General features: G+C 44.7%; 1 protein-coding gene across 2 annotated transcripts; it reads left to right on the top strand.

Annotated features, from left to right (window-relative positions):
- Window positions 1-210: 210 nt before the first annotated feature.
- Window positions 211-12,151, top strand: Txn (thioredoxin). Of its 2 annotated transcripts, XM_034501563.2 has the most exons (5): window positions 219-408; window positions 3,632-3,736; window positions 4,617-4,676; window positions 10,606-10,671; window positions 11,940-12,151. In XM_034501563.2, the coding sequence occupies exons 1-5, from the start codon at window positions 385-387 to the stop codon at window positions 12,000-12,002; spliced, it is 318 nt and encodes a 105-aa protein (XP_034357454.1). In that variant the 5' UTR covers window positions 219-384; the 3' UTR covers window positions 12,003-12,151. The 2 variants fall into 2 exon arrangements, with proteins under 2 accessions (XP_076791030.1, XP_034357454.1); XM_076934915.1 differs by lacking the exon at window positions 4,617-4,676 and having other exon boundaries at window positions 211-408.
- The last annotated feature ends 1,060 nt before the right edge of the window (window positions 12,152-13,211 follow it).

Raw genomic sequence — 13,211 nt, forward strand, 5'->3', positions numbered from 1 at the left:
CTGAAGCTGCTCCAGGCGCCTGCGCTAGCTCCGCCCCTTATAAACCAAGGTTCTGGTTCTGCAGCTTAGAGGAGGGCGGGGAAGCCAGGAGCGAGGCCAGCGCAAGGACAGTCTCAGAGCTGTTCTGGCTCCGCCCCTGGAAACCGCCCTAACTCTTGGGGGCGTGGTCTAGGCGCGGCCTGCCGGGGCGCCTTGGCGGGCGCGGGAGGCGAGAAAGCGCGTCCCCGTCGCGCGTGCCCGTCCGCCCCGCCCCATCGCGCTCCGCCCTGTCTCTATAAAGAGAAGGCGGGCGCCGCACTCCGCTGCAAGCTCTGTTGGGTACCTTGGATCCATTTCCATCGGTTTTGCTGAAACTCTTGTGGTTCCCTCCCCGCAACAGCCAAAATGGTGAAGGTGATCGAGAGCAAGGTACGCATGCCCCGGCGCCGCGCTCACTCCGCGGTGCTGAGAAGACACCCTCGGTAGCCCTGCTGCCTGAGCGGCCCAGGGCCTGTGTGCGCCCTGGGCTTTGGAGCATGCCCTGGGGGAGGGGACGGAGAGACCCAGGAACGCCGGGTACCGGAGCTGCACGCGTGGGCAGCACCTGAGTTCCCGTAGCTGCACTCCCTACCGCCAGCCCAAATCTGGCGGAGGTGATGGACAGGGGTCCTCCAGTGACACTCCTCGTGCCCCGACTGAATCAGGATTTAGGGTCTCTGAGAGAAGATGGAGAGCCGCCACTCCTCGCATATACGCTGTGCCGTACACCGCGCGGGTGTGCTGTACCGCAAGGATCGGTCATAGTTTCCCTCCATCAGTGGCCCGCCACTTAGAGGAGGCAGACCGGGTCTGTCCATGGGTTTGGGGTCCTGGGTCCCAGTTAAGGATCCTCAGATCGGTACCCCAGGTGACTGCTAGGAAGAAAGGTCCAGGCCGCGCCCGAGAGACTCCTCCTCCTGCGGCGCAAGGCGTGTTTCCGGCAGCTCTGGCTTTGGAATGACTCAGTCCCCAATGTCTGGGCCCAGGGGCCTCTCAGTCTTAAGGTTTCAGTGATTGACCCACCGTAAGTGGGCTTTGCTGGAAACAGGGCTCTCTCCCTAGGAGTAGCCCAGTACAAAGTCCTGGTGGTTCTGCCCTTTGGGAAAAGAAAAAGAAAAAAAAAAAAAACCCAAGGGAAAAACTGTTACCATATTCGAAAGTTACTGAGAACCAAAATATCCTCCAGATTGGGAAACCCAGAGCCTGTTACACTGTAACTACTCGGGGAATATTTATTAAATGGAAAGTGAAAGGAGGTTGGGGGTGGGAATTGATGTGTGGAAGACAAGTTCAACCTTAAACTAGGAAGTCCGCGGAAGACTGGTCAGCGCCCTCCAGTCATGAGTACTTGGTTGGGTCTCAGTACAGAAGTTTGTTCAGAATCCACCCACTACCGGTCATATTAGTCCCAGCACCCAGTTGGGTCCTTATCTGTTTAAACTGTCCTACTTATGGAACCTTTGCCATTCCAGTAAGAGAGGTGTACATTGGTGACAGGAAACCAGTTCTTCATAAAAAGCTTGGGTCCCAAAAGCCTAGTACCAAGGCTCTGATCAGAGTCGCCCAGAGTCAGAAGTTAACTGAATACACATAAGTTTCATTGATGGGCTTAAGTTGATTTTTTTTTTAGCCATGCAGAATAGCCATGTTTCTGAGGACTGTGGGTAGTTGGAGGCCCCTGGGGTGTGTCTCCACACAGGAGTGGAATAACAGGCCATGATAGAATAAAGCAGAAGTCAACAGTTGTTTTGCCTTGTTTATTTATTTTTAGGAATGAAACTATTGAACTACACACAAGGCTCTTTGCTCGGTGCTTCACAGACCACGTGTTAGACCAGGGTGTTGCCTCATGCCTCTAATCACTAGCACTTAGGAGGAGACTAGGCTGTCTCAAAAAAGAAAAGAATACTTTGTATTAACCTTTGTGAACCTTTGTTCACACCCAGACATGGATTGACTAGACATCTCTGGAAGTTGTTGTACCATTCTCAGAAATGACATGTGATTATTGTCCCTGAGAAATGTGAGATAGAAATTAAAAGCCTAAAAACTGTACCCAGGGCTCAGCAGATAAGGACTGAGTGTTCTTCCATAGGATGAGGGTGGGGTTCAATTTCCAGCATCCATATGGTGGCTTATAACCATCTGTAACTCCAGTTTCAGAACATCTTGATGCCCTCTTCTGACCTCTGAGGGCACCAGGCACACAAGTGATGTACATAAATACATGCAGACAAAAACATTGATACTTATAAATAAATATAAACTTAAATAAAATTAGAATAAGTATACTCCATGAAAACACATTAGATTTTAGTTAGGGGTGTGTGTATATGTTGTAACATTGTATATATTTATATGTATATAGGGTTGTAAATATTTACTTTCCTTTGTTGGACCAGATCTAATATGATTCTTTGTCTTAGTTTTTGCTAACTAATTTGACCAGCATTTTTCCCAGAAGAAAATGTTGCTTCAGATACAACTGTGTGTGTTGCTTTTCTTCATCTCTGTTGCCCCATTTGGGTTTTGGTTCTTACCATGTGACTCATGGGTGGTTTGAATGAGTCCCTGGTGACTAGATTGTTAGGTTCCTGGGTTACAGGATCGCTAAAGAACAGTGAGTTTTGATCCATAGGGCAAAAGCCAAAGGTGGGTAAACCAGTATGAGGCCAACTTCAGAGGCCCTGTTTAAAGCATACAGAAGGGGCTAGAGTGCTGGCATAGTGTTTGAGAGTGAGTACTTCCTACTCTGCCAGAGGACCCTCCCTCAGTACCCACTACCTACCCAGAGTTCCAGCTCTAGGAGATCTCATGCCCTTTGTCCATCAGCAGATGCACACACACATTAAATCTTAAAACAACACACATAATGCTAATGGTGACCTCCTGAGTAGGAGGTCGGCTCTCCTGGACTCTGCCATGGGGTCAGAGATTTTCCCATGTTTTACTCTAGACAAATTCATTCAAGTGCCTTCATTTGCCCCTTGGTTAAGTAACTCGTGACTTCCCCATTGCTTAACTATGTCTTGTGAAGCTTCTTCAATTTTTGAGGCTCCTTTCACCAACCCCTAAGAACCCACTGTCTATCACAGAACTGACTTTGAAGTGAAAGCATCTTTACTAAATGCCTAGTACCCTTTCTTTTACTTAGTGTAAATATTAGTTATGTGCTAAGGATGTAACCCGGAGGCATGTGCCAGGCCCTGGGTCCATGCACCACCTGAGATTAGACAGTTAACAATATTTTATATAGTATTCCTGAAGACCAATAGACTCTCCTTGAATCTCATTTCATCTGATCAAGTATAATAATGCCAACTGTGTGTGAGATACATTTCAAGCCACTTTATTTGGTCGCTTTGGATTAAAAAATAGGCCCTAAGAGCTGACCCTCATATTTTGTACTTAGTATCTCTTGGTTGCTCATTTGCATGTTTGCTTGGGTCTTTTTGGAGGGTGAGGGTATCACTGACTGGCCAGTGGTAGAGGTCTGTTTACCTCTGCTTCCGGAGTGAGTGCTGAGTTTAAAGGCATGGGGGCACCTGGCCACGTCTCGTGGAAAGTGAAAGTATGTGATAAGTAACACAAGTGTTTCTTTCTCTCTCCTCAGGAAGCTTTTCAGGAGGCCCTGGCTGCTGCGGGAGACAAGCTTGTCGTAGTGGACTTCTCTGCTATGTGGTGTGGACCTTGCAAAATGATCAAGCCCTTCTTTCATGTGAGTGTAGGAGCAGTGAGCTTTGTGGTTGGCTAGCAGACACAAACCAGGAGAAAGGGCTTGAAGTTAATGTGTGCGAGGGGTTTGCTTTATTCTCCTGTGTCATGGGCCTAAAAGTAGTATTGTGACAACTTACGTAATATAATTCATTGAGTCATTGAGGAAAACTTTCAGAAGTTTCTTCGTTGTCTTAAGTAATTCCCCACCCCCATTTGATATCTGGGCCCAGTGTGAAATTCGGGCTTCAAAGTTACAATGCCAAATTATTTTACTCTTGGGAAAACTTGACTAAAGGACAGCTGTGTCTCTGCTGCTTACCTAGTCTCTAGGCTGAACTTTTAGACCTGGCAGGTGAGATTGTTCAGTGAAAATAAAAAGACACTTATGGCTTGCCCTGCAAGCCTGAAGACCTGAGTTTGATCCTTGAGATCCACACTGGAAAGAGAACCAGTTCCGAGGTTGCACTCTGATGTCCACACATGCACCTGTACGAATTTACATTAATAATAGTGCAATAGCCAAAAAATAAGGCCTTTTAAAACAAATAAATCTTTAATTAATATATGGAGCTGGAGAGATGACTCAGGTTAAAAGCACTGGTCACTCTTCCAGGGGACCTTGGTTTGGTTCCCAGCACCCAAACAGGAGAGTCACACCTTCTATAATTCTTCTTGGGCATTCACCACCCTCTTCTGGCCTTTGCAGGCACCAGGCACACACGTGGTGTACAGACGTACATGTAATCAAAACACCTATGTGCATAAACTAAGATTAAATAAATCTTCATTTAATCTCTAATATGTTTTCTTTAAAGAAGCTTAACTATGTTGAATGCTATTATCCAGTTGTAAGGCTTTTTGGTTTATTTTAATATTTCCAGGCCCTCTCTGACAAGTATTCCAATGTGGTGTTCCTTGAAGTAGACGTGGATGACTGCCAGGTACGTAGTACGAAATTGGATGCTGCCAAGCATCTCACAATGGCCTGCCTTCTAGAGTCTACCCTGTTCTTTAAAGTAAAAACATCCAGTAATACTAGAAGTGGGACTCTAAGAAGTTCTATTTCAGAAGAACGGGCCATGTGCCAGTTATGGGTGTGATCCTAGATACTTGGAGCTGTGTTTGGCACATCCTTAAGTAAGCATCTGACCACTCTCGGGCTATGGAGGCCTTTGTGTTTCATAGGCTCATATTCTACCCTGTACTCTGAGGTGATCATCAAAAATAAGTTAACTTTGACTCTACCAGATACTAGATTGGGTGGCATCGTGGAATTATGAGGCCATTGTTGAGGTGCTCTGAACTTCTCATGTGTGGGAACTGTATTTACAGGCTTATTCTTATAAGAATGTTCTTATTCATGTGCTTAGTTTGGATCAGTGAGAAAGCCAGTACATTACATTACATTACAACAAGCATGAGAGAGCCCTGGTGCTGTAGAGGCTGGGATAACTTAAGGGGAAATTCACAGCCTGGTTTTATTTAGCAAGCTCATGCCTGTTGTGCTCTCAGCTTTGTTCTGTGTACTTTCCACATATTGATACCTTCCGCCCCCCTACCCCCATACTGCCATTGGCCCTGTTTTAAAGTTGGGAAAGCTGAACCAAAGAAGAGCAAAGGTATTGATTGGACTCATGGGGTTCTGCTTTAAGCTAATCTCCCATCTTCTTCAACCCTGGTTCTCAGTCTATGATCAGATCTCTATACCTAGCCATCAGCTTGGCAAAGGTTCGGGAGGGTCACATGAGGTCTTCAGCAGTCCTCTCCAAACACCCAGCTCCCAGCATCTCCAGAGTGGTTTTCCTCAGCACACTTTCTGGCCTGTCTTCTTGTGCTGTCTCCTATCCTCAGCCTGTCCTTTCCTACCTGACTGACCCGTACTGACAAGCTTCTCTTTCCTGAGCCTGTCTTCATTTACCCCTTTTATGCTACACTCTCGGTCTGCTTTCCTTCCGAGCCTACAGTGTTGTGAAGAAGAGATGGACCCTGTGCCTGTGCGGCTGGTTGCTTGGCCCTTTATTAACAATGGGGACTTGCTCAGGTTGCTTTTCTGTGCCTTACTTACATCCTCTAAATGGCAGTGTTGTTAAGCATCACAAATAAGGTGGTTATTCAGATGGAGCAAGACCATTATTATGAAGCCTTTAGAGTGCCTGGCTCCTAAATTCTTGGTGAAACGGGACTGCTTTCACAGGTAGTGAACATCCAACTTCCAGAGTGGTCTGAGATCCAAACACTTTTGAATGTTAGACATCATAGTCCAAACAGTAAAGTGTGTGCAAATATAATAAAACCTAGAAACCCTGCAACATACCTGGTCCTAGGCATTTTGACTAAGGGATACTCTGTTGTAATATCTGTCACTAGTCACAGTAAAATGGCTAAGGAAGCTAGTTACTCTTCTAATAGAGTTAGGGAGGAAATTGAGAGTATCACCTGCTTGTCGGAGGAAGAAAGTTCTTATTCTCTGTTTTCACAAACATAGTCTGTCCATGGCACCCCATCCTCAAGCCTCTTCATGTATGGCAGCGGATCTGTGAGTCACAGACTGCCTAAGACTATCAGAAAACAGGCGAGTCTGTACAGTAGCAAAGTTAGTTATGAAGTAGTAGTTTTATGGTTGGGGTCACCTCAACATGAGGAACTGGATTAAAAGTCTCAGCGTCGGGAGGGTATAACCACTGCTCTATGGTTACTTAGCCAGGAGAAATTTACCCTTGGTTTAGATCAGTTGACCCTGTCAGACAATTCCAGTTACTGAAGTCTCCTGGGCCCTCTGCATGTGTTTTATCTTGAACTGCCCACAGTAACTATGAGAGTGTTTTAGCACCCACCCTAGGGATGGAGAAGGCACTGCAGCACAGGCGGTGATAGGGCCAGAGGAAGTCCTATGGAACTGAGTGCTCCTGCCTCAGTCCTGGCCCCTACCAAGATATGAAAAGCATCTGGAAGCATGGAATGACAGCTCCTTCAAGACCTGTTTGGGTGTCTTCCAAAGCTTGAAGTGACCCTGTGACCAAATGGAAGGCTTTATCTTTGGTTCCATAGTCTACAGACTGCAGCATAGAAAACCTTACCATAAAAGTTCCTTAAACACGAGTGGAGAGATTTCCTGTAACCAGTTCAGATACTGGGCCTGCGCCCATAGTGTGTAGGAAAACAAGGAAATGACTACGATCGCAGAAAGTGACAGTGACCCCCACCAATCATATTGCAGTGGTGGCCAAGGGGGTGCGATATGTGTTTTGTAAATTAAACTAAACCAAAAAGAAAAAAAACAAGTCTAAGCTTTTCAAACAGTTTTGGCTTTGCTCAGAATGCTAGGCACGGTTAGTAGAAGTGACATGAGTAATCGTGGTCAGTGTTACTGTAAAAGACTGTCCTAGCACTGAGGTCATTGTAGCCCTGTGACACAGACTCAGAAAAATCTGAGATTGGTTATTAAGAAGGGAAAATGGGAGAAGTTACCAGGGTGTGTGTGCAGTGGGTGGTGACTGATTGCACCGGGGCAGCTGGGAAATGAGAGGCTGTTTTACACCCTCCTGAACTTGTGGACAGGCTTTCTGTATATGTTTTTGATTATTTTTAAAAAGCAGGAAGTGGGGATATGAGCCCCGGTAAAATGAGGGGATGGTGGAAGAAACTCAGGATGGAGAATGGTGTGTGTGTGAGAGGAGGAGGCTCGCACCTGCAATCAAAGCGCACTGGAGGATTCCCCAAGAGTTTGAAGCGCAGGCTACAGAGTGAGGTTCTAAAATCGAAAAGAAGTGGGTCTTTCTAATCAGTGTAGGCATTGCAGCCCTTGGAGCATTTGCTGGGCAGAGTAAAGACCTAGAATGCTGACGGAACTGTCATCAGGCATAACTGAAGTCCATAAAAACTTGAATACATGGCAGTGCTGTGGTGCTCATGGGTACTTGCTTGGCATAGTTACACAGCAGTACTCCCAAATTTAAATTTAACCCAGTCTGACGCTGGTGTATTTGGGGGATTTATGGTGATGCTTTGAAATAGTACAGGCAGGAAAATCTTGACAATGATTTTTAAAACAAAGGAGGGGAGGAAAGAAACACTAATAAAGTTATACAAATATATATTAGCTACATTGGTTAAAACATTGTTTTAAGCCAAGACTATTTAACCATATGTTAATAGTTAACTGTTTAAGAGTTAAGCTCTTTCTGGTCTATCTTGTTCTCTAATTCTACATAAATCTAGAAGATAGAACTTATAGGACATACATGGGTGCTGTAAAACAGCTTTCTCTTTCGATGCTGAGCAAAGAGACTGGAGCGCTGAGTGAGGCCTTGTTTGGGGTATATGAAGTCTGCGCTGAGTGGGTGGGGCTGGTGGTCTTGATGGCATAAAAGTCCTGAGACTGAAGCACAGTCTGCTTATAGGGTTGTTGAGTGGGAGGAGCAGATGAGTGTGTGGGGATATTCATACATGAGGACTGAAAGTGCATTGGGAAGTACCACCATTTCTAGGTTAAATTGAATTGCTTGAAGTATGGTTCACTTGGGGCTGGAGAGATGGCTCTGTGGTTAAGAGCTCTTACACCGAGGACCCAGGTTTTATTCTAGCACCCATATCAGGTAGCTCACTGAAACTCCAGCTCTAGGGAATCTGATACCCCATAGGTATATATGCATTGCCTTACTTTGGGTTTCTTGATCTGTGATGAAACACATGATCAAAAACAACTTGAAGGAAGGGTTTGTTTGGGTTAGACTTTCAGGTCACATTCCATCACAGGGAAGTAGGGACAGGAAGCTGGCGGTGATGCTGAGGCCATGGAGGAACACTGCTTCCTGCTTTGCTTAGGGCACCCTGGGTGTCTAGGCACAGTGTGGTCTAGCCCTCCCTCATCAATCACTAGTAACTAAAGTATTATTATTCATACAGTGGCTACTGTGAAGTGGTACAAAGGTCAGTACAAAGTCCATATCCGAGGATGTACATAGATGTCCATGGTGGGGTGTGGGGGGGCTACAGTGCCTGTAGCACACACTTTGTAAAGAAAGGTGTGTGTTTTTAGGTCAGGAGTGATGTGATTAGTAAAGAATGGGCAGCTTCCAGGTTTTGTGGGGGGGGGGGGTAGATTGTAGAATTTTCTGCAACCCAGCAGTTCCATTTTATATTTTAAAACCCCAGAGTATGTATTTATTCACAAGTATACATACGTAAGTTGGAAATGATCTGAAAGTGAGAGGAATTAAATTGTGAAATAAGATACCATGTCACCTTTAAAAAGTTGCTTTGACACAGCAAACTGAGGGGGAAACATTTTTAAGATACATTCCTGTTGTAAGTGTTTTGTTTACAAGCATCCTTGTGCACTGACGTGAGTGCTTGGTGCCTGTGGGGGACAGAAGAGGGCAGTAGACCCCCTGGAACTAGAACTACAGATGGTTAGGAACCACCATGTGTGTCAAGCCCAGGTCCTCTGCAAGAGCAGCCAGTACTTTGAACTGCTGAGCCTTCTCTCCAGATTCCATAAGAACACTGTTAGTGCTTTAACTTAAAATGTACTGTATGAAGCTGCAGTCCTGTTATAAAAATAAAATGTATGAATATAGACTCTTACAGAGTCTGTCATTGAGATCCCTTTTCCAGTGTCTGTCATTTATTATTGTTTGTTTGGAAGACGGGGGTCTTAGAGCCCAGTCTGGCCTTGAAGTGGCTATGTAGCTGAGGATGGCCTTGAACTTCTCATGCCCCTGCCTCCACCACAAGTGCTGAGATTATAGGTGTGTGCCATTATGCTTGGCCAAGGGTAACTTTGGGGTTATAATTGAATGTGTGTCCCTGAGCCCAGCATCATAGTGTGCACCTGCAGTCCCAGCACTCAGGAAGCTGAGGCAGGGGGATCTTGAATTGAGGCAGTTAGGTCTCAAACCTAACTAACAGGGCAACTGGCTAACTCTGATGCCTATTTAACATATCAAAGAGACCCAGCTGACAGATTCTCCCAGCATCCCTCAGTCCTGTCTGTTAGAGGGGAAAGCTGGCTTGCCCACCCCTACCCTAAACTTCTCCAGTCCACAGACTGGCTGCTCTTCCCCCAGCTGCCCTTCCCTATATAATCCAGCCATCTTAGTTACCTGGTCCTTTTTTTTTTTTTTTTTTTTTTTTTTTTGTTAACCCTTTACCCTCTTGGCTCTCCCAGATGTCTCTGGCTGTTTGCCTTTTATCTACAATAAACCTTCTCTACCATACCTAGGAGCAGTCAAGTTCTCCTTGTTTATTTCATTCACGGGCCAGCCTTGGCAATGTGACAAGATCCTATCCAGGTGGTTAGAAATGTTGCTTAGGGATAGAGTGTTTGCCTAGCATGTGCAAAGCACTAGCTTCCGGCCCCAGAAACAACACATACTGATCATCCAGCTCTTAAGTCATCATTTGTATATACCCTGCCCCTTAATAAAATTGGAAAAACTTAGCAAAAAAAAAAAAAAAAAACAGGGCCTGCTGATTTAATACTAAAATGTTCAAGAATTAAAATGTTCACATTAAACAGCACAGTGATGGCTGCTGCACTAGTGTTCATTTTGTTTTGTTTTGTTTTGTTTTTCGAGACAGGGTTTCTCTGTGTAGCCCTGGCTGTCCTGGAACTCACTCTGTAGACCAGGCTGGCCTCGAACTAGTGTTCTTTTTATTAATGTCTGTTAATGGAGTTAGAACGCAACCCAGTAGGCTTTTATCTGCTGTTGTGTTGGTATGCTTGAGAGGTTCTGAGGCTGCAATTTGGGGTATATAATGGAAAAGAGGATTTTTTTTTTTTTTTTTTTTTTTTTTGGATTTTTCCATCTATGTTTAATGTTCACATTCTTCTTTTCATCCTCTCTCTGACCTTCCCCTGCATCCCAGGACGTTGCTGCAGAATGTGAGGTCAAGTGCATGCCGACCTTCCAGTTTTATAAAAAGGGTCAAAAGGTATGTAGATCTGGCTTTAAGAACACCAAGTGGAGCTGGGCATAGTGATGCACACCTTTAATCCCAGCACTAGAGAGGCAAAGACAGATATAGATCTTGAAGTCCCAGAACACCGGGGCTACACAGAGAAGCCATGTCTTTTTAAAACAATCAAACAAAAAAAAAAAATCTGGGGCTGGGTGTTGAGGCACAGTTGTAATCCCAGCACTTTGGAAGTAGCTTGGAAGATTGCTGAAAGTTCGGGTCAGAATGGGCTACAGAATAGTAAGCCCCCTTTCAAAAGAAAGGAGGGGGATGGGGGCAAAGCAGCAGCCTGGGCATGATGGCTCATGCCTTTGATCTTAGCACTTAGGAGGCAGAATCGGGTGGATCTCTATGAGTTTCAGGACAGCTAGGGCTGTTACACAGAAAAACTGCCTCAACAACAACCAAAAAGAGGAAGGAAGGAAGGAATAGTCAAGTGGCCAAAAGAATGTTTATGTAAACAGAAATGACCAAAGTGAGTTACTGTGGAGGTGGGTGCTGCCATCTTATAATTCATGTCTGTATACAGCCTAGTGTGCTGTGGCATGCTTGTGTTTCAGAGCTTAGGAGGCCAAGGCAGGAGGATTGCTACAAGTTTGAGGTTAGTCTAGGATATATAGTAACTTACAAACTAACATTGGTTTCAAAGGAAGACCACATCTAAAACAAAACCAGAAATAACACTTCAGCCAAATCACATATAGTGTACATGCAGAAAGCACTGAGGTGACGTCCATACAAGAAATGTCTCCACTGCTTTCAGGATAATAGAGTTGGGTGTGATGCTGTAATCTTAGCACTTGGGAGGCTGAGGCCAGCCTGAGTACCAGAAAAGACCTTGTTTCAAAAAGGAAAAGACAATGTCTTCCTGAACCTAAATACATAATATGCAGTGCCTAATTGAAAATTGGTCTCTGTTAAAGAACAATAGCAAACTCTCCCAGCTAGTTCGCATGCATACCACACAGCATACTTTCTTAGACATCTCTTTCAAGTCATCTCTTCTTATTAAGAGGTCTTTATGTTTGGAGGGGGGGAGAGGGAAATTGCACTGGAACCCTTTGGCTTTTCTCCAGATTTCTTTATTTTTGCTATTAGTTTTGTCTTTTAGTTTGACTTTGGGGTTGTTTTTTAAAACTGTTACTTAAGTAAAACCTCCCCCATTGTGTGTTCTCTCTGCGATTGCAGCCTCTTAACAGAATGGTGGCACTGCTCTAGCTAATAGCCCTTTCCTCTCTCAACAGGTGGGTGAGTTCTCCGGTGCTAACAAGGAAAAGCTTGAAGCCTCTATTACTGAATACGCCTAATCATGCTCTGAGAAGTGTAGCCAGCCACCAGCTGTTTAAAACCTGTACCTTTTTTAATTTGCAAAAAAACTATGAAGTATGGAGAATCTATACCCAACTGCCATCTGATTATAAATGACAATAAAATATTAATTCTACCCTTTTTAAAACTGTCTGATGTCTTTTAATATAAATGAGAAGTGGCCTGAATTAGTCCTCTTCTTGATTTTTAGTAACATTTAGCCACTGCTTTAAGACTAAAAGGACAGGAGCTAGAGTGATGGCTCAGGAGTTGCCTGATCTTGCAGAGGACCTGAGTTCTGTTCCCAGAGCCCATGTAGCAGCTCCCTGTTCCTCCAGTCCCAGGGGATCTGATGTCCTCTACTGGCCAACATGGGCACCAAGCATGTCTGAAGTACATGTACATTACATGTGGCTAAAACTACACATAGACTTTTGAAAACTTTTTTTTTTTAACCTAATATTTAGTTGTAGAAAACCTCTTGTTTATTCAGTTATGTTAAAAGTCTTTAGGGAGTTTTGATACTTTAATAAATAGATATACTACATGGTCCAGACCATGAGTGTGACTGATGGTTCACTTGTGATGAAACTTGCTCTGATAGGAGATTCCTGTGCCAAAGCTTCCAGTTAGATGCTAATACCCTAATGGTGAGAAGTAGAAGTTCTCCATCATCCTGGCAGTGGTGGTGCATGCTGAGAATCCCAGCAGGGCCAGGCAGATCTCTGACTTCGAGGCCAACCTGGTCTACAGAATTAGCTTAGGTTGTTCTAGGACAACCTAAGCTAAAACAGAAACCCTGTCTCCAAATACACATTCTCCATGGTCCACTCCAGGGCTGCAAACATTACTGTGAAGACTGATTTTAAAAGCCTGGTTTTAGGTGGGTGTGGTGGTACATGACTGTAATTCAAGCACTTGGGAAGGTGGAGTCAGAAAGGTCAGGAGTCAAGGTCCATAAGGGCATCCTGAAACTAAACAGCAAGGAAATGGGAACCTCGAGGAAAAAGAGTTTTCAGGTTGATAATGAGAGCCATAGAATTCTCAGTCACATGCCAGGCATCCCGTTAATCTTTGCCATAACTGTTTCTGATATAGATGCTGTAGTCCCCAATCACCAAATGAAGACAGGCATACAATGAAGGATTAGATAATGCTCCCAACATCCCAGCTACTCAGTGGGTCAGTTGGGATTTGAACCAGAAACG

Source organism: Arvicanthis niloticus, chromosome 5 (assembly GCF_011762505.2).
Source record: "Arvicanthis niloticus isolate mArvNil1 chromosome 5, mArvNil1.pat.X, whole genome shotgun sequence".
NCBI classification, from domain to species: domain Eukaryota; kingdom Metazoa; phylum Chordata; class Mammalia; order Rodentia; family Muridae; genus Arvicanthis; species Arvicanthis niloticus.